Here is a 21,218-nt window from a genome sequence, read left to right on the forward strand (position 1 = left end):
ATTAATACAGAAGGTCAAGAAGCTAAGAGCACAGTTGAAAGCAGCAATGAATTATAACCAATCAACTGCTCAGGTAAGTGTCTACGCACAGGCAAATACAATTAATCTAGTGGTAAAGGCTAAGAGGGAGACACCCATCTTAAAACTCACTGAAGTGTCTCATCGTATGTAGTGTTAGGAGCTGCTGCTGCATAACACTTATGAGGTTCACAAACAGGGAACAATTCCCATCTAAGTGTTCAGTTTAAATGTTAAGTTTATAAAATAACAAATAATAAATCAGTTTATTATGTTTTATGTATTGTTTATTTATGTACATATACAATAAATTATAAATAATGCTTTAATAACAATATTAATGGTATACATTAAAACATATCTAAATACAACGTTTTTCATTAGAAAATAATTACTCTACACTTTCTTCCTCTATAGTTTACCTTCTGCTCCTTGACATTGCACTGAAATCACCACCCTCTCTCTAATAATAAACATATACTACTGTGGGAATAGATCCACCTATTCAATATAATGGATTATATATCAGATTTAGGGGGTTAAATTAACCCTTAGTTGGGGGAAAATAAAAAAAGCAAAGAGCAAGCAACAAGACAAAGCTGCATCAGCCATTTATAAGTGCAATATATATTAAAAAAAAAAAACAAAAACAAAAAAACACTAAATTAAGTTATACAAAGTAACTACAAATTTTACTTACTTCGTCTTTTCAGAATCACCAGGTTTGTTCTTTGGCCTTCCTTTGTTGTGGTGACTTTGGCCTACAACAGGGAAAAAAAATATTTCAAACACAATGACAATAACCTAAAAAAAGGAAAATGCACACAAAACTCTTATTTTGCTGTACAAGTTATAGATTTGAAATGTTTACAGTATTCAGAACTAGCAAAATTTTTTCAGACACATCTCTGAGTGTTATGATGCAAATTTGACATTATTTCCATTAAACAGTATAGAATTTTATTAATCCTATAAAGGGAAAATGATGTTTCAAATAAACAGAAGAATCTTCACTTTCTCATATCTTACATGAATCAAAAGTGAAAACCAAACCAAACAAACCAGGTACACTTTACAACGCCACTTTTGCTATTTAACTATGAGATAACCAGAATTTTTAAACGTAATAATAGCTCACTTTGTGCACTAAATGTCTTCATTCGTGTTTGGCTACAGAAATTTTGCAGGAAGACTGCTACTTCAAAAATACATTGCTAGAGGAGTCAAGTGCAAGCCAGATTAACCTTAGAAATACAAACCTATGAGTCAGATCAACATAAACATTCCTGCTTACAACACAGAAATGTTTGGCTGCATGGAAACAAACACTGGGCTACAACAAGAATGAATCTATCCTAACAACTGATTCACTTGTAACTCTGAAACGACATCAGAGACAATGCAAAACTCTAATATACTTTATAATTTCTGATATCTTACGTTATCTTAGTCACTCTGCTCTATAAACTAAGTAAACAAGTCAGTAGGAATGAGGAACAAAATAGATTGTTTTAGTACTTTATTGGAATTGGTCAAAACCAGGAAGCAACTCAACTGTTTTCTCTGGAACACAATTAGAAAATTGTCAGCTAGAACATGAGATTAGTTACATGAATGTGCATAAGAATGCTCTTAATGAAGTCATGAAGCCTTTAAATTTCAAGAATTTTAAGTTGGAGTTTTTTTTTTTTTTTTTTTTTTTTTTTTTTTAACAAGACTGAGTCAACAGCAACAGTGACAAAATCCACTTATTAAGAGAGCTTCCTTCTGGTAACCAAACAGTTACAGAAACAAGGCAAAAATAGTATGTCTGGTCTGGTAAAGAAACAAGCAACTGACAAATTCAGTTACAGAGCTGCTGAGCATCACATGTTGCAGGAGTTCCTTATTACACACATTAACATGTTGAAGAGGGCAGAGGGGCACACTTTTTTTGCTAGTTAAACCTAATTCTTTTCACAATTCATATAAGAATGCCTTTTTCTGTCTCAGCTACTTGTTCCAAGATAAGATAGCTCCAGCTATAACCTTTTAGAAACAGCTTAGGAAAGGGCTGTAGCTTCCAAGCACTGGACGCCATCACACAGACAACACACATTCCAGCACCTGGAGTTAAGCTGGTAGAGGAGTGGAACCCAAATACAAGGTACAGCTACCAAATAAATCAAATGTAATAAAATACTGAATGCTGCTGAAGTTCAATTACCGTAAAACTGAATTTGGAAAAAAAAAAAAAAAATCACATATAAATTTCAGCAATTATCTACGCTTGAAAATGTTTATTCGTAGATATATAGAATATTTTTCTGAGTATCATATTTTAGTATATATATATTTTTTAAAACACTGAAAGACACTGTTCAGAGAAAAACACAAATTATCCATTTGACTAATCTCACTCAACAAGACAACGGAATGTCTCAAGTTCAATTACATACATAGACACCCTCACGCCTTGTGCCTCAATTAATTTTTCATTAAAAGCTACTTAATGACAGAACATAAATTAATCAGAACAAAATTCAAATGTCATAAAGATCACGTTCAGAATTATTTTATGAAGCATTTATTGAAAATGTCTGAAATGTCTGAACAGGTGTGTGCTGGAACTGTTCACATGCATTAAAAATTCCAAAAGTAGCACAAATAATATGAGGACTTTCTAATGATTAAAGATATTTAAATGATGGAAAACAGTATTTTTGAAGGCCAGACAACATTTCAATCATATCATCATTTTACCACTTAGAGATAGAGATTATATTGCCTTTTCTTCATTAAATATTTTTCCCCTCCTTAAAGAACTGAAATACTCAAAGCAAAATCTTAATGAAGATATACCAATACAAATCTTTTCTTGCACTATCAAATGAAAGAATTAATCGGCCCTATTATTTCACTTAATGAATCTAACATTAAAAGCCATGCAAAAAAAGAGATTCCAGAAAACTTTCATACAGAAACTACTACTCCCATATACCATTCAATTTTAAAGTGTTTTTTAAATCTGAAAGTAGTATCTTTTTAAATGAAAGTAACAAGCAAATCTTGATGAATTATCATTAAAACACTTCAGCGAACGTATTAATTCAACAGCAAAGAGTTCACTTACCCCAGAAACATTTTAAAATATTAGTAGAAGTAGCATTGCTTTTGCTAGAGATTTCCATTAGAAGCAAACAAAGATATTTAACAGAAATATACACATGTTCAGAAAAACAGTACATGCAAGCAAAAGCTATAATGAAAAAGGACAGCACTGTTAAGATAAGATACAGTGGCATAAAGTTCCTTTACATTAGCTCTTCTGCAAGCCACAAGCCTTTTCTATGTGAACAAAGGATAAGAAAAAGAAAGCTGTTCATCCCCACCCACACTAAACTTGTATCAGCTAGTCATTCAGAGCATAACTCCTCCTTTCACATCAAAGCCAAATCAAATATTTTTTTCTACAACAGTACTGACATAATGAGTATTGGGGGGAGGAGGAGGAGGAAGGAAGAACAGAAAAAGAAATGGAATCAGCAAGTAGTTTTTTTTTTTTTTTTCCCCAACACAACATTTCACAGTCCTATGATCTTTTCAGCCTAGACGAATTTTCAGTTCTCTACCTGCATTCCCTTTCATGATCCCTCTTCCCTCCTTAACCTCTCTAAAATCAACTATCCTTCTTGCTCAGGAACAAGTGAATTCAGACATTCTTGTAGTCACTTGATTCAAACTTGTTCAGAATTCCCTATGGCACCATGCATCTCATATTTTGCTCTGTTAACACCATTTACATATAGTTCCTAAAACTGATTTTTCTTCCCGAGCTTGACTTCCCCTTTCCAAAGCTCTTCCCTAATTTATGCTTTCTGAATTAACACTTTACAGTTGTTCTTTTTAAAGTAATCCTACCAAGGATCCTATCTTTTCAATAAATTTGCATCGACTTTTCTTTTGCAGCCTTTTCCAATTCACAAAAAATTACTTAATTCTTCAAGATGTTTGCATATGATATCCAAAGTCTACAGAAGCAACACCACTTCTTCCTACTAATCATTTCTCAATATTATTTCGTAACATATCTTCATTGGCTTCCTAAAATCAAATTTGGAGTCCACACTTTCAGATAAAAATTTAACTATGTGAAGTCCAAAGAATGGGATAAGTGAGCACTTCAAACTTCTGCCTGGTCAAGAGTAGAAGGACTCATTGCTTTGAAGGTCACAGCTTTAGAAGAGAGCATGGACAATTTCTGGGAATCAAGGAAATCTCTTACACATTTGCAGTTAAAGTATATTTACCAGGTGATAAAAAACAAAGTTCAGGAAGAGAATTCACTTTGAAGCTGAGAGCTGTTTGTGCTTAAAATGAACACACTCACCACAGGAAAGTAACTCCAGAACTGCAGTAAATTTGGGAGGTCTTTCTACAAAAGTGCTTTTTTCATTAAAAAAAACAAAAACAAAAACAAAAAAACTGAACAACACCAGCTTACATCTCTTAGACTTTGTAGCAAAAGATCCTCTGTGAAATAGCTTGTAGCATCTTTCCTCTCTAACTGCAGGACGATTTTCTTAATGATATATACGGAGCTTTTAGTAACCGTAAAGTAATTATGGATACTGAAACTACCCACACAACTCTATTAATTTTAGATCCATTTAGATCCAAAATATACCTTAAAATGAGAAAAGCATTTCCAGCCTCTGACTAAGCATTCCACTTTTTAGTTTCACTTTCAATTCTGAATTCATCCGTATGAATTAGACTGAAACTCCAAAAGAATTGAAGGAAATAAGGCACAGAAATATAGGAGAGAAGTAGTAACTTAGTAAGTCCACCTACCAAGAAAAAAGCGAAACATGATGGTCTAACATTGTAAAAATAACAGCAGGTACAATTCTACTTATTATTAATGGTAACAGCAAGGGAAGAACTGACTTAGACTTGAAAACAATAATACAAACTCACTTGGTGGAACCTCCAGAGACCACTCCTTGCTTTCTGTTCTTGGGATGTTGGTGACCTAATGACAAACACACTCATTTGGTTTTATACATAAACAAGAAACAGAAGTAGGTATTACTCAAGTTTCATAGTCACTAACCTTCATAAACAGACTATCTTAATCTAAAAACAGATTTGCCCATTTCAGTACTATGTGGGAATTACAACCAAATTGCAAGCTACAATTTAAACAAAGAAATCACAGCTATAATAGCATACGCTATGTCTTCGATGAAAGAAGTAAAGAAGTTTCATTAATCAATGTGTATTTATACATTTTTTTTAATTTCACAACAACTTAGATTATCTAAAAATACTATCACTTTTTCCAGTAACATTCGTCTTAAGGAAAGATAAATTTACAGACCTACATTATGCCAACTTGCATGCATAAAAGTAGATTGAAGTTTTCATAAGATAGCAAAAAAATCTTCAAGCACTTCTTGTAAGTTCTGTAACTCATTCTCTTTTTCAACGAATTACTCTAACGTATCTTTCCTTCCCTTTGCCCTTGTATCTTAGTTTCACTTTTCCCGCTACTGAGTCACCTTTTTTCATTGCCCTGCCCTCCTGTGAAACCTGAAAAGGCTATTTTCAAATGTACATGCTAAGTTTGCTTTGAACCTGCTAGTAGATTCATATTATTTATCATCTTGCTTTCATGTAATATATAGTTGATAATGCACTTTATATGCTAACATACAGGAAAAAAAATGGATTAGCTTAAAAAAAAATGGTAAACAATCAGAAGTACAAAAGTTTATTTTCAATTAATAACTAGTGTGAAAGAGAACAAGTATTTGTAGGCAAATTGGAAGTTGTAATGTTAAATTTTGAATTCATGCTGTTGCAGCATGACTGTCACAGTATGCGTGTGTCTAGCAAATCAAGCCACTTGGGAAAATTTATGGACCATAATGATTAACAGTCTCCTCAGAATAATTGACTTAAGATAAGTACTATGACATCAACAGCTGGGAGATCCCACTGAAATCTATTAGTGAAATCCCCTGGAAACAACATGATAAGCCATGACAAAATCCCCAGTTTCCACATTTTTTTTTTTTTTAATAAAATGTATATATATTGGTTTTGTCTTTGAGTTGGTTGCTTTCACAGCAGCTCATATGGTACTATCTTTTGGATTTGTGACCAAGACAGTGTTGATAACAATAATGCAATAATATTGAAAATAATGCTTTAGTTTTTGCTAAGCAATGCTTATACAGTGTCAAGGCCTTTTCTGTTTTTCAGTGTGCCCAGCCAGCCAGCAGGCCAAAGGTACACAAGAACCTGGGAGAGGACACAGCTAAGAGAGGTGACCCAAACTGGTCAACGGCATATTCTGTACGATGAATGATGTCGTGTTCAGCAATAAGAGCCGTTCAAAAGGAGGAAGAAGAGAGGTGACATTCCTAGGCATGGTGTTTGTCTTTCCATTTACTGTTATGTGTAATGAAGCCCTGCTTTCCTGGAAATGGTATGCATCTACCTATTGAGTAGAAACAGTGAACGAGTTCTGCATATTGGTTTGCTTCCATGCACGGATTTTGTTTTGTCTATTAAACTCCCACCAGATTTCTTGCTTTTACCCTTCTGATTCTCTTCCCCATCCCACTGGGGAGAGAGAGCAAGCAGCTGTGTGGTGCTTAGCTGCCTGCTGGGGTTTGATCCACAGCATCATAGTAAGTCTTTGCACTTTAAACAATAAAAAATAAAACACTAACAGGCAGAGTTAGAGACTTTTGTTGGTGGATTTGTTTGGCCATCCTTCACTAATGTGTAACCTTATTTTAGTCATTTTTTAGGAACAAAACACAAGAACAAAACAGAGAACAAAATTTAAGTTTCACTTTATCTTTTAAAACTTCCTCACCACAGTTAATAAAAATAATATAGTAGAGCATTAACAGTTGTAAACACTTTTTTTTTTTAATATTAAGAATTAATCCAAAGCATTACAAAAGGATATGCATAGCCCAATGCAAGTCCATTGTGCATTCTAACAGTATACTACACTTGTTTTAAACATAAGCCAAATATATAATCAAGGTCCATAAAATCCTAGTTTTAAATAGGATTTAAGAGTTAAGAGTACTATTCAATCAACATTTTTTCCACAGAAAAGAAATCTGTTAGCAGAACAACAAAATAATGGTCCGTAACCATATAAATACTTAGCATTGCAAGATCAGTGCAGAACATTCCTTAATAGCAAGAACCCTGTATATGAATTAACTTTGGCTAAGGCATCTTCCATGGAATTCCATTATACCAGTACACATTAACTAAATCCTCTCCTAAAGCCAAAGGGAAGTCCACATCTGAATGCACACTGACAGGCAGGACTGGTCAATTAATTAAGTCAGACATGACTTCAATCTCTCTTTTAATAAACCCTGAGAAGTCCTCTCTCTCCCTTGTGAAATACAATGTCCATCTTTTCCTTTGACCAGCCACTTCTCACCTTCTTTCAAATCCAAAGTTCGGAACATAATTTTATATCAAAGGAAAAGTGCACTTGCCTGAGAAAGTACACAGTTATTAAAGCATGATTGCTGAAAAGTTTCAGCCACAACATTTAAATGGCTGTATTAGGTTTATGTGGCAAGATTTTGGTAGCAGGAGGTCATAAGGGTGGCTTCTGTGAGAAGAATCCAGAAGCTGCCCCATTATTAGATGAGGGCCTGGACCCCGCTGCTGGCCAGAGCAGGCCAGTAAGTGATGTTTGTGCCTCTGTGAGAGCGTATTTAAGAGAGGAAAAAAACAGTGGGGGAACAGTAGCTGGGAAAGAGAGAGAACTGAGAAACAGCCTTGCAGACACCAAGGTCAGTGTAGAAGGAGCAGGTGGATGTGGCCTGGAGGAGGCTGCGGCCTGTGGAGAAGCCCCCGCAGGAGCAGGCCCCAGGCCACAGCTGCAGCCCGTGGAGAGGAGCCCCCGCAGGAACAGGGGGTCTGGGGGGAGCTGCCGCCCACCCGCGGGGGACCCGTGCTGGAGCACTTTGCTCCTGGGAGATGGATGGATGGACCCCGTGGGACAGAGCCGTGTGGGAGCAGTGCTTGAAGAGCTGCTGCCTGTGGGCAGCCCCTGCAGGCTCAGTTGGGGAAGAATGGCATCCCGTGGGAGGGACCCCACGGGGAGCAGGGGCAGAGAGTGACCATGAAGGAGCGGCAGAGACAAAGTGTCAGGGACTGACACAGCCCCCATGGATGGGTGGATGGAGGGGAAGGTGTTTTCGGTTTCTTTCCTTTGTTTATCACTTCCTAGCTTGTTAGAAATAGGCAATAAATCTTACTACCTCCCTACTCTGACTCTGTTTTGCCTGTGACAATAATTGTGGAGTGATCTCCCCCTCCGTATCTCAAACCTTGAGCCCTCTGCATCGTATTTTCTCCCCATTCCCCTTTGAGGAGGGGGAGTGAGAGAGTGGCCTTGGTGGAGCTTGGCTGCCCACCCAAGTAAAACCACCACAATGACACATTCCAGGATGGAGAAAATTAAAATACTGCTAGTCTTGTAATTAGCATCTGTAGCATAACTTACTGTGGTATCATGTTTTTGATGGCAGTGGTGATCTTTAGGATCAGACTGTGTTCTCTTTCTGTCTTTTTCTATTTCTTTTTGTTCTTGAGAAATGATTAAATGAGATTCTGAAGAACTGCAGTCTCTGAAAAGTAAAAAGAGAAAATGCTAGCTCTTCCAGTGTTGATATCTTTTCTTGATATTTAAGGTGTCCCATACGTACACTGAAAAAACAAGTACAAGAAGCCTAACCCTCACAGAAAGTGCCAACAGCATAACCATATTTAAAGGATTTGATCAAACATCCTTTTTTATGCCTTTAAACTGCATATTATTAGGCTAAGTAAAATCTCTAACAAAAAATAATACAAGAAAAAAGTAATAATTTTCTATGGATAGATAGCACATAACTAAAAGTTGACCAATAAAAATCAAAATGGTCTTTCAGGAAAATGTTTCAATGAGTTAAGACATATACTGTAACACAGATCAATCTGTGAATATGGAACCTCCTTACCTTTTCCAGTCAAAGCAAAACCATAAAATACATGTGACAAAGACAAGTTCCTACTACTTCGGATATATGTTCGTTGTTTGTTTGTTGGTTGTTTTTTTTTTTTTTTTTTTTTTTTTTTTTTACCATTGCCAAAATTCATTTGCTAGCATTCAGCTCCTCTTATAATTAGGATTCAATTCAGCTTAATGTCCTAGTGAACATCATACAGCAAAGTTAACACAAAACAATGGGTACGATTGCACAGACATTTTCAAATGCCAGTTACCTTCAACAGCATACATACTTCAAATAGGGTGGAAAATAAACATGACCATGTAATTGTTTCCCCTTTTTTCCAGCACAGCTAGAACTTAAAATGCTGAAGTAGACTACTTGAAAGTAGAAAACATCACAAAGACAGCTTATTTAGGTTGTAGAGGTCCTCTTTACTCCTAGACTGGATTCTGGCTGCAGTTCTGATCTTATTTCTTTCATTTGTATTGCTTTTATTTTGTTGTATATCAGTAAACATTGACGGTATGTATTATGTAAATCTTATACTAGGCATTGCTAATAAAAAAAATAGCAAATTTTGCAGTTGCTTACTTTTTCTCAAGAAGCAATTTCTTTGGTTTCTGCTTATATTCTTTAGTACCTGTAGAAAATTTTATAGGAAGGAAAAAAATAATTAGCTAGCTTCAAAGGAACGTTACCAGTGAAGGAACGTGGCTATGTTCAAGGCAGATCTTCAAAACTGAAAATGTTACCATTGATTTCTTCTAACGTCTTCTTTAATTTGTCATTCTGCTGAATAAGATCCTTAAGTCCATCAAGAATATTCTTGCAGAGTTCCTGAGCTCTCTCATTAGCTTCCAAAGCCAGTTCATGCTCCCCCAGTAATGACAGTGCCTTACAGAAGTGGTAGTGACCCTACATGGATACCAGTTTAAGTACTCATTCACTCAAATAAGAAAACAGTTTACATTCAAAACAGTTGTAGTACAGTAGACAATATAAAGTTTTCACACACTCTAAAGTTATCTATTTCAATGGTGAATAACCAAAGTTTTTAACCACCCAGCACACTGAAACAGCTAGATACTGCTCACAATTAATTATCTTCCCCCTAGCTTTGGAGAAGATCAAATTTGCTTTTTCCTCTAATTTCTACTATTAATTTGCAATCCTTCGCTCTTCTTTAGTCCAAGAAGATCAGGAAACACATTCTGGTCATTAATTAAGGTTTTTATTATTTTATGGACAACATACATTCTTTTTAAAGCACCGTGACAACAAAGCTATGCACAACGATGTAATATGTTTTTTCATCTTTACACATGCAGAACATCATGTAAACAAGTGTATCAAAATAGCATTTTAAATACTAAAATACAAGCAAGCTATGTACATGCCTGAAGCTGAATTCCCAGATACTCCGCTCATTCTACTGTCATTAATGCTTAATTCTGATAATAACAATTCATACGTACATGTGTTAAACCTGTAATTCAGACCGGGACCCTATGTTGGTTTACAGGACAAACAAAGACAATTTTGAAACATATACGATTAAAACTAACCTTTGGCCAATTAGGCTTCAAAATAGTGGCCCTTTTTCCATCAGCAAGTGCTCTCCTTAAAGAGAAGGAAGAACAAAAAAGATTAATATTTATACTTCAGAAATCTCCAGACCAGGGCTGCATTGTACAAAGCATTATAAAAAGAAGGTAAGATAAATAAAACAGTTCATTCACTGTATAAAGGTATGGTTAGACAACACTTCTTAGCTGAAACTTACCTGGTTAAAATGTTGCAGTCTCAACTATTTCACACATTAAATATTTATTCCCTCCCTCTACCTTCTAGGTCTTCCAGTGTTTCTGTACATGAAGCTATCCCTTATAAATGGGCTCTAACATGACACTTATTTAAATAGCAAAGGCTTAACAAACCAAAATATGTTGAGAGAAATCATATTAGGGAGTATTTACATAATCATTACAGCAACAGATTTGAGAGTACAAGTATTAACTACAGAGCACAGTAACCTGAAAATTGTCAACTGAAGCCAAAATAACATGCCTGACTTTTTATATGCAATATATCATGGCACAAAAAAGTAATTTTGATCAGGTCAGAACAGAAGTGGTCTATTACTACAGCAGCAGGAGAGCACAGAGCAGCAGAGTGCAGCCTCTGCTGATACAAACTGCCTAAATGGGGCAGTTACTGAGTTGATATACCTTCGTGATTTGCTTCTTCACAGAACTACAGCTATGTGTCAGATAAGCAGGATGCAGTAGATTATAACAAAGAGGCGTAACACAGATCACTTCAGATGACGAAGTTCTAGACAGTATGTACTTTTACAAATAATTCACTCCTTTGGTAACTGGGTTATATGGACTTAGCAAGGGCATTAGGTCATGTTGCAGATATTTTCTAACTAGAAAGGCTCATAAAAAATAATGAGGAGCTATTTTATTTCCACACAGGGAAAAAACAAACAAACAAACAAAAAAAAACTTGTTACACACACAAGTGTTTGTAAGTTGCCTAGTCAGTAACACTGTTTTTTTTTTGCAACTAATATAGCAAGAAAGCTTGCACAGAATGATCTAAAGGAGGAAAACATTTTGTGGTAATGAAAGCTAGATTCCAAAGAAAAGCCTAAAATAGCAAACAGAGATAGACATAGCCTGTATAAGGCCTAAGCAAGGTCATGAGCTGAAGATCCTGACCATATCCACAGTAAACAGGCAAGAGCTTCCACAAGAAATTGGGCAGATAAAGTAGCTGGAGTGAAGAGGCATAGCTGAGAATAATCAAGGTTAAAAATGATTGATACTGAGAAGTAGAACTACTTTAGATGAAGCAGAAACAAAGCTAACAATTGTGAATGCTTCATGGAAAGCTACTGCAGGAATTAAAAAGGATGTCTCTGAAGTGAAATGCTGAAGTAATTGAAAATGCTGGCATTAGCACATATTTTAGGGGAAATGCTGGCATTAGCACATATTTTAGTATCCTGCACTATCTCTTCCTAAGGATTCACTGTCTTTAGATAAATGTTGTAGTGTTTCCCAGGTAATGAAGATGAAGATAGCCAAATACTATCAATAAGCTCCTAATCTGATAAAGAGATCTGAGATTCTTCACAGAAAGATCCTGAGGATGAACAGGTATATCTCAACCTTTGATAAGAACTTGGAAGATGGCAAAACACACTGAACTGACACGGAAGGTTGGAAAAAGCATGCGCAGAGAAGAAAGGTGAATAGTTCAACAGAGAGGAAGACTCTTTACTTCATCATGAAGACCACCAGGAAGACCACCAGATGGTGCTGCGCATGTGCAAGTAGGGAGGAGCCATTGAGGCTGATGTTGCAACTCGAAATGAATATCTATGAATTTATGTATCTCCAAGAATATAATTTGCGGTCGGGATGTAACGGGATTCGAACCCAGATTTGGGCCCTGGTTTCCAGCGCTGAATAAAGCACCTTCATATAATCACGGCGTGGTTATGTGTCTGCTACGCTAACAAAAAGACCTACAACACGTTGAAAACTAAAATAATAATTAAAGAAACAGCTAACAATTAGAATGGGAGAAGTTAAACCATATTCATATCACAAAGGAAACAAGCAAGGAAAAGAAACTTGAGTAAAAGACAGTGGGGTACAGAACATCAAGAGGAGTTCATCAGGCTTTCATCATCTAGGAGATGATGAAAGCCTGGCACAGCACTATGAGAAGTTGCCCCTAAGCACTGCCAAAAAAAAACCAACAAAAAAACCAACACATCATGGCACGAGGCTAGAAACAAAGCGAAGCTGCAGTAAAAGGTTCATAAATATAGGCTGAGTGAAGGCCCATAAACATGATTTATAGCTTAACAAGTGGCTTAAGGAAAAATAACTCCCAGATACCTTCTTCAAAAGGTTTACTTCTTCACAAGGTTTAATAAAATCACAATACTCACTGGTACTGAGGGTTTTTTCCCCCAGTTGTATAATCTCCCTCCCCCCTCCCAATTTTAAATGCCGTTACATACTGTCAGTAGATACAGCTAATATTACTCGTTTCTCTTAATATCAGTTTCCTGAGGTAGTAAGGTAGTAACATCACACATACTATATATATTATTATATATATATATATTTTTTTTAATATATAATATATATATATATATTTTTTTTTTTTTTAAGTAGTTCTTTTGTAAGTGTTTTACTTGCCAAGCTGCAGTAAAGGAGATCACAAACATTACATATTATAAACAAGGATTTACTCACTTGTACTGTCTTGTGAGAATTAAACAGAGAGCTCGGTTTCCATACAGAAGGTGGTTTGCAGGACTGAAAAAAGAATATACATATATATTAAAAAGTTATTAATACATATTATTTCTGGAAATCTTAAGAAAAAAATAATCATCTCAGACACATACACTTGACTGAAGACAGCTTAACCAACTTTTCAGGGAAGCTGAAATCAGTTTCAATTTGGGATTGAAATGTATTTTATTATGTGACATAAAATCTGAAGCAAGACATCACAAAAGTGATAATCTTCTCAAATGCATGACTATAAAGCTACAGGCTTCGAAATAAAAGAAAATTAGAGCAATCTTTTTTTTTTTTTTTTGAAAGGTGGGATTAGTGAATTCCACCATATTCCACAGATGCTGCAGCTTTTAAAAGCAGCATTTGCTTGGCTACAACACAAGTTGCAATGACACCAAACCAACATGCTTTCACTAGTTCACATTACATGTGAGCCATAGAAAGGGGACTAATGTGTTTTAGTACAGGAAACCAAACTGTCTCCTTATCCCTTCTCAAAGACTAGATAATTCTCCAGATCCCTTTAGCAAAGGGCTTTGGGAGAGAAATGAAACAAAATTTACAAAAGGAAATTAAGTCCATCACATCTATATACAACGAGCAAATATTTAATATAATTTGTTCTTGTTCACTAGGTTCTGCAACACTTCTGAGATGGTAAATATTTGTGATGATTGGTCATGCTGTTCTGCTAGCTCATTATTCCCTTTCCAATTTTACTCTGCTTACTATTAGACATCTTAGATCAGCTTTAAGTCTAACAGAACCTCTGGGGAAGAAAAAATACAACCAACCAAAACAAATATAACAAAAAAATGTGCTACATAGCTTTTTTTTCCCTCTTTGCCTCCCCTCCCCTTCCCCCCGTTTTTTTTCTTTTTTTAAATTAGGTATCATTTGGCCTCTACAGTGACTCATACAATCTAGTTAGCAAGTTCAGTTCTTACCAAAACTCTATGGCTCTAGTATACGACATTATAGCGCAATCAAAGTTTCCTTGGGAAAACTCCTCATTTCCTTTCTGTTTCATAGATTCACTGTTCTGTGAAATCAAGAAAAAACAATTCAGAAAACACTGTAATTAAACTCAGTTGCAATGAGAAGTAAAGAAAACATCTGGCAAGAGTCAGCTATTTTTCATGCTTCCAAAAAAACCACAAATGTTATATATTCACTATTACCTGTAAAATAATGCTTTTAATTTGTTGTAATGTACTAAGATTTAAGGCATACAAATAAAAGTGTTGTGCAGACAAGAATACAACATGCACCAATTACAATGTAGGCCTCAATTCAGGAGCTCCCTTGGTCTCCTGAATAGTTATTATCAAAAGCAAGTGCACGTCAACTAGCAAATTAGACTGAGTACAGTGATGCTCAACCAGTTCCACACTTGGTGCTTTTCAACACAGTTCCTGATTTCAGCAAGAAAGCCATGGGATGGATGGGACAGGATACGGATAAACACTGTCCAATGTACAGTGGCAACATAAATGACTACTGTTCTGCTTACTAGGTCTGGATCCCTCAGGGCAACTATTGTGTCTAGACAATTACTCACTCAAGCTTTTGAAACCCATACCTTTGATCATTTGGCCATTTTTATCATTTTTTTTAACGCTAAAATCAAAACCAAAAAAAAACCACCACACAACAAATGATAACCACAAAGGTTGACATATTTTCTTACCTTCCTACAGTTTTCACAGGTCACAGCTTTAAATTCTTCAACTAAATTACAATCTTCCAAGGCTACTTTTGTTATATAACGTTTGCCTGTAGACAAAATTCAGAAGAATGCAATAGACAAAGAAATAATCAAAGACAAGTAGAGTTTATCTTCTGTTAATAATTGTGCTCTATTTTATGTCTGGAAACAAAATGTGGCATACCAAATAAATAATAGAAACAAACTATGTGACAGAACAAACTATGTGACAGAAGTATTCAAAACAAAGGAATCATTTATTAGCATTTTACAAGCCAAAAAAACTTGTCACAGGCAGTAAAACCTTTATGCATTTGCCTTTTTTTTCAGGCAATCAAGTGAAATATGGTTTTATTTTAAAGAATTTGCATTTTTAAGATCTACTAAGATTTCTATTTTAAAGAATATGATCTTTGGTACTTAACTATAAAAAGATACTTCTCCTTACACGCTACTCTGATTCCAACCACTCAGTTATTTACTGCAATAGCTGAGTTATAATGTGCATATGCAACAAAAACATAAGAACAGAAAAAAAGCCATTCAACAGACATCAAAAACAGTGGACTTGGGAACCTATTCTCATTTCACTCAAAGTTCTCCTGCTAGTGTGAACAGCATACAGCAACTACCATGAGCTCTGTAGGCTTATTTTTGAAATGACTGACACCTCCATTAATAGGCACTTACTTACTGTTTAGTAAGACCCATTTCATATTTCATACACCTTTCACCTCTAAGTTAAAGTTGATAGTCTATAGGCATACATACTGATTTGTCTTTGTTGTCCACTATGAATTTTCTGAGCATCTGTTCAGCAAGAACATATGCACTGAATATGACCAATATACAGAAACTCAAGAAAGAACTGTTTGTTTAAATAAACAGAAAACAACACTATTTTTCCAGTCACTCCCACGATGAAAAGCACACAAACATTCCTATTTCATAACTATAACATAGGTAACTTTCCACATGGTTGTTTCCTCAGAGTTGTTCATACTTACATTCAGCAAAGAAAATTTCAAGATAGATCCAACCGAAATCACCAAGTTTCTCCAACTTCTGCAGAATACCAACATCACCTGTATATCTGACCCACTCAAGTGCATCCCCAACATCAAAGACACCCTAGTTCAGTTGAAGAATAGGGGAAAAAAAAGAAAACAAAAGAAAACAAAACAGTTAGCTTTAAGTCAATACAAAGAAAAGTCCTAAAGAAAAAAAAAACACCACACAAACCACTAATTGAGTGACAATAGTGGATATATTCCATGTAAATATAACAAACTACTATTATACCACTTACATGATGCACTCATTCCCAATTTGTTAGCCTTTCAAACAGGCAATCGCTCACAAATACAAATATCTAGGTATTTGTATTTGTGAGCAAACACAGCGTAATAAAGCATATTCACAGAATGAGGACAGATGTATTTTCTACATCTTTCTACAGGAGACAGGAATTATTCAAATCATAAAATTTTATTTACAAATATTTTTGATGACTGCAACAAAATTCCTTTAGTGTGAAGTGACAAGCCTGATTAAAGAAATAATATTCACCAGGCTGTTAGATATGCAAGCAGGGCTAAGACTTAATTCCATGAATCATAACTTCCCTTCTACTCAAAGTAAGTTTACCTGTTTGAGCTACAGAACTTTATTTGAAGGAAATGGATTGAGTGAAGAATGCCTGTTGCCTGGGATACTCTCGTATTACATGAATCTGCAGATTTTTAAAAATAGTTTAAAAACCTGCATGACTGAGAAAAATATCACTAAAAACGCAAAAACTGGGTTATCCAGCAGTAACTTACAGTTGTACCTATTCTGCTTTTCCTATTGCTACTATCAGTTTTGATACGGTCTTCAAAATGAAACGTCTTTTTCACTTTTGCAGTTAAACTACAGAGCACAGTCAAAACTAGGAAGTGGAGAATAAAAATGATAAATGTAGGGAAAATAAGAATGTTCTCTTAACAAGGACAGTTCCATCAAACATTGAATTTGACAGTGAACACAGATCAGCAGGCTCCCTTACCACACCCTTAGCCAGCCATTCACAGTCCTTCAGACTGAATCAGTACCACTATTTGAGAATCTCTTGGAAGATTGTCAACTTGTCTCCAACAAAGAGCATTTCTAAAGGTTTGCATCATTTCAGCAATCGAGCACAGTCCCGTTTGTAGCTCTGAAGCCCCATCTTGTAAGATGGGTACTAGATGGTACTAGCACTGCCATTACTAGTACCAGGCTGCAGGGACTGCAATCTGTTGGGTTTACAACTTGCCCTGCACCTTGTCTTGACCTACTCAGAGCTCTTGACTTAACTTGGTTGAACTGTAACAGCAATTTTTCTTTTGACTAGGTGGCTGTAATTAATTTGTTTTGTTTTTATATGGTACAATAATAGTTTTTAAATATAGACAGTAGTAACAAGTAGTTACTTGTTACTGCTATGACTAACATAATGATGCAGCAGTGAGAAATGGAAGCCAAATACAGAACAAATGAACAGAAGCAAATGACAGAACAAAGGTCTTGAGAATTGCAGACACGTAAAATAGTTCAGAGGAATAGAGGCATGGGACAGTAACAGATGGGTCAGAAGCTGACAACAAAGACTCAATGGCTATAAGCAACTGGCCAATGGTCATTATAAAAATAAAAATGGTCATTATAAAAAAAAAAACAAACAAACTATGAAACTGGACAAAATTAGGGTAAAAACTTTTTAACATACATAAAACATAATATAGAATAAAGTCAGGTATTACCTTAAACCTGTACACCAATGAAAACAACAAGCAAGGTATAAGAGTGTTTTACCAAACATGAAAAACCAAACCCAAGTGAATCCCAGACTTGGAAGAATACAGTAACAGCACTCCTCACAGCAAAGAATACCTGATAGTGATGCCTATACCCGCGACCCCTCACACAAAGAACAGACTGCAGCCACTGGCTTTAGAATCCCAAGGATCAGTAAAAGTTAAGCATAACACCACAAAAAGGGTCAGAGACTAGGAAGTGTTTGTAACCCAGCTCCTAGTGAGTTTTTCCATTTAGAAATATTTATTTCTTGGTTTTCATTCTTCATCTGCAATAACTCTGGAAGATTTCAGTTACACTGTCAATATTTTTTTCTCCATACATGTAACATGTGTTTGCCTTTCACCCATACCAAGATTTTTAGTATAACACACTAACACCAGCACAGAAAGAGAGGACAAGCAAAATGTACCAGAGATAGGACATAAGAACTACCTCCAGAATTCTCACCCATTTTGATCTCAAGCAGACAGCATTTATTTCACAGCTCCTATCACATAGATTTTGTTTTGTGGCTTAGTTGAAATAACTGGCAACCCCAGTCCTGCATGCCTATATAAGCCAAAAGCTACAGACTATTTATGTGTTTTGAAATTTTGTATATTTGTACACTTTTTTTTTAAACATATATTCACACACAAAAATGCATTCCAATTAAAAACAATTTGAGATACTTACGTTTTCTATCCTGCTGCCAATTTTCAGTATGCCCTCAATAAAAGGTGGAACGTTCTAGGAGAGGGATAAAAAAACAAGATCCAGCTGATACAACCAATGAAAAAACCATCCAAAACAACAGTACTTCCCCTGCTGGGGTCTTCTGCTCCTCCAAATACATTTTGCTATTACCATCTTTTACATCGACAAGGAGACAAAGGCTGAGGAAGTTAAGAAGAGGGAAGCAGAGGTAAACAGGGGAATGGGAATACACACAGACCTTCAGATACAGATTGTATGGGAGACTACCACAGGAAGAAAAAGCAAGAAGAACCCATCATGTGAAACAATGTACAGTAACTGCAGAGACATCCTGAAGTACAAGAAGGTGAAAATAGAGCACTCGGACAGCCTGAAGGAGGAAGCAGCAGAAGGAGCATAAGGAAGTATGAATCCACAACAATACACGAATGCCTAATCATAGAAAGTCATATAAGAGACAGAAAAACATAGCATGGTGTTGAACACACAATTTCAGTAAATCATTAAAAAAAACAAACCACCATATCATACTTAAATTAAAATCATAAATAAAACTATCTTCCCCTCAGCTGCTGAAAACATTTGTTCTATTACTCTTTTTTTTCCACAACCACCGTTTTAAGTCAACAACAGTATCAAATTTTAAATATCGTGTGTTGAACATGGAAAAAATAACTGAGAAAAAAATCTGCTCAAGTTATTCATCAGGGAAAGGTGCCATTTTTCTCACTGATACGACTCTCTTAACAAGGGTTGCAGTCAACCATATTATGGACTCTGCAAAACTTAAGGATTATCCCAACTATAATAAAGCCTGTGACATGAAACTAACTTTCTAGAAAGCTGTAACTATCAGACAATTTATTCACTCCAATAAAAGGATATGTCTCATTTAAGATAAAACCCCAAGCTGCCTAAGATAAAGAACTAATTAACCTATTATATTTTAAAACATACACAAAGTTAAAAAATAATACTTACAACAACTTTTTTAATCAAATCAACAAGGTCTTCCAAAACCTCTAAATCACAGAGTCTCTTCCAATTCCGGTCTAAAATCTGTGAACTGCTTCAAAACAAAACAAGTCGTTATTCAGAAAAATATCATCATGTAACATGGTCTGACATACTAACAGCTGCAGTGATTAGACATAAGCTAGAACATGGTTGAGCATGGTTATAAACTCTTCAGAGAAAAAAAAAAAAAAGAAAAAAAAGGATGGAAAGATTTTGGTACTTTTTAAGTACAGGGCATCCATTTAAATGCTTAAATACATTCTGAGATTCCAAATTTCAGAAACACATTTTTAATATTTTCAACCATGTGTTGAAAATAGAACTAGGCCTTCTGACCTTAACTAATTTAGCTTATTGTAAAAATACACCTGCAGACTGTTTTACCATTAGCGAGAGCATACGCTAATCTTTCAGAGAAAACAAAAATAAATGCAAAGGCTGATGAATCACCGAGAACATGACTACTTACCTCCAATCAGCTACCAAAGAATTACTTTCACTTTTGAAGAGAAGAGGCCAAAAGATGCGTATTTTAATAACGTTGCAATATTCTCTTAATACGTCAGCCGGCTGACTGCACCACACTTCACAGGGATCAACATCTTTAAGAAAAACAGTTAGGAACTGGATTATACAATTCAGGCATTACAAGTAATCAAAGTCCAACTAAACATTCAAAACCACCAGCTATTTCCACAGTGCATTCCTATGTACTATTTAACCAGAATGAGATAACTTGAAAACTCTCAATATACCTTGCAACTTGAGTTTTTTTTGTTTGTTTTTAATAAATTGAAGGAGGAGAAGGAATTTATATGGAAGTAAGAACAGAGACCTGCTGACAGGCTTTCTATTCCTTGCCCAAGGAATGACTTGTGTCCTGAATTGCATTAACATTAATAAACATAACTGGAAAAAAAGGCCTGCTTCTAATAACAAGCCTAACAAGGGCTGTGAGATGCTCAAAAGATATTATTTTTTAAATAAAATGTGAGCCTCTTCTAGCTGTACCTGTTTAATTAGTTTCTATAATAGATTCAGAGTAGCATGGCATGTAGCAACATGGCACAAAAAAAAAAAAATCAACCAACTATTTTTATTCTCTAGAAGCCAGTATATACATGATGCATGGCTCTTTCAAAAATATAAACCATGTCCTTTGGAGGCTGTCTGTAAAAGGTGAAGTTCCTTATTAGACTATTGAGGTGGCATCAAGTACTTTCAGAGGAGTACTATCTGAGCATTTGAGTATATGCAAAAACACATCTTACAGAGCTGCTGGCTACACCTGAGTTTCCTACATATTACAGGTTATCATTTCTATAGGGTATACAGCCTTTTATAACTCAGCTTGTTATAAAGCCATCTGCTCTTCTGCAACTAGCAAAAAATTAGAGACTGTAGGCATAGAGCTTTGTAGTTAAAAAGATCAATTTGAATGTGTCTTTAGACCTATACAGCTAAAATGTTGCTACAATTAAAACACGGGTAACAAACATACACCTTAAATCTTCATTCTTATAACATTAACTGCCTGAACACATCACTGTTATTGACTATTCACACTGTTCTTACAAA

General features: G+C 35.4%; 1 protein-coding gene across 5 annotated transcripts in view; it reads right to left on the reverse strand.

Moving 5' to 3' along the window:
• Positions 1 to 21,218, reverse strand: part of TTC3 (tetratricopeptide repeat domain 3) — a 62,874-nt gene that overhangs the window by 37,769 nt on the left and 3,887 nt on the right. For 4 of the 5 annotated variants that reach the window (XM_068688257.1, XM_068688240.1, XM_068688271.1 and 1 more), the window contains exons 4-16: positions 20,110 to 20,242; positions 19,605 to 19,692; positions 18,603 to 18,656; positions 16,094 to 16,217; positions 15,069 to 15,154; positions 14,326 to 14,420; positions 13,328 to 13,390; positions 10,613 to 10,667; positions 9,800 to 9,962; positions 9,639 to 9,687; positions 8,558 to 8,681; positions 4,978 to 5,032; positions 719 to 779 (exon numbers count right to left, since the gene is read on the reverse strand). In XM_068688257.1, the coding sequence (XP_068544358.1) occupies positions 719 to 779; positions 4,978 to 5,032; positions 8,558 to 8,681; positions 9,639 to 9,687; positions 9,800 to 9,962; positions 10,613 to 10,667; positions 13,328 to 13,390; positions 14,326 to 14,420; positions 15,069 to 15,154; positions 16,094 to 16,217; positions 18,603 to 18,656; positions 19,605 to 19,692; positions 20,110 to 20,242 (1,150 nt within the window). The remainder of the gene's footprint in view (positions 1 to 718; positions 780 to 4,977; positions 5,033 to 8,557; positions 8,682 to 9,638; positions 9,688 to 9,799; positions 9,963 to 10,612; positions 10,668 to 13,327; positions 13,391 to 14,325; positions 14,421 to 15,068; positions 15,155 to 16,093; positions 16,218 to 18,602; positions 18,657 to 19,604; positions 19,693 to 20,109; positions 20,243 to 21,218) is intronic. The other variant, XM_068688249.1, reaches the window with a different exon arrangement.

This window comes from Anas acuta, chromosome 1 (assembly GCF_963932015.1).
Source record: "Anas acuta chromosome 1, bAnaAcu1.1, whole genome shotgun sequence".
In the NCBI taxonomy this organism is placed as follows: domain Eukaryota; kingdom Metazoa; phylum Chordata; class Aves; order Anseriformes; family Anatidae; genus Anas; species Anas acuta.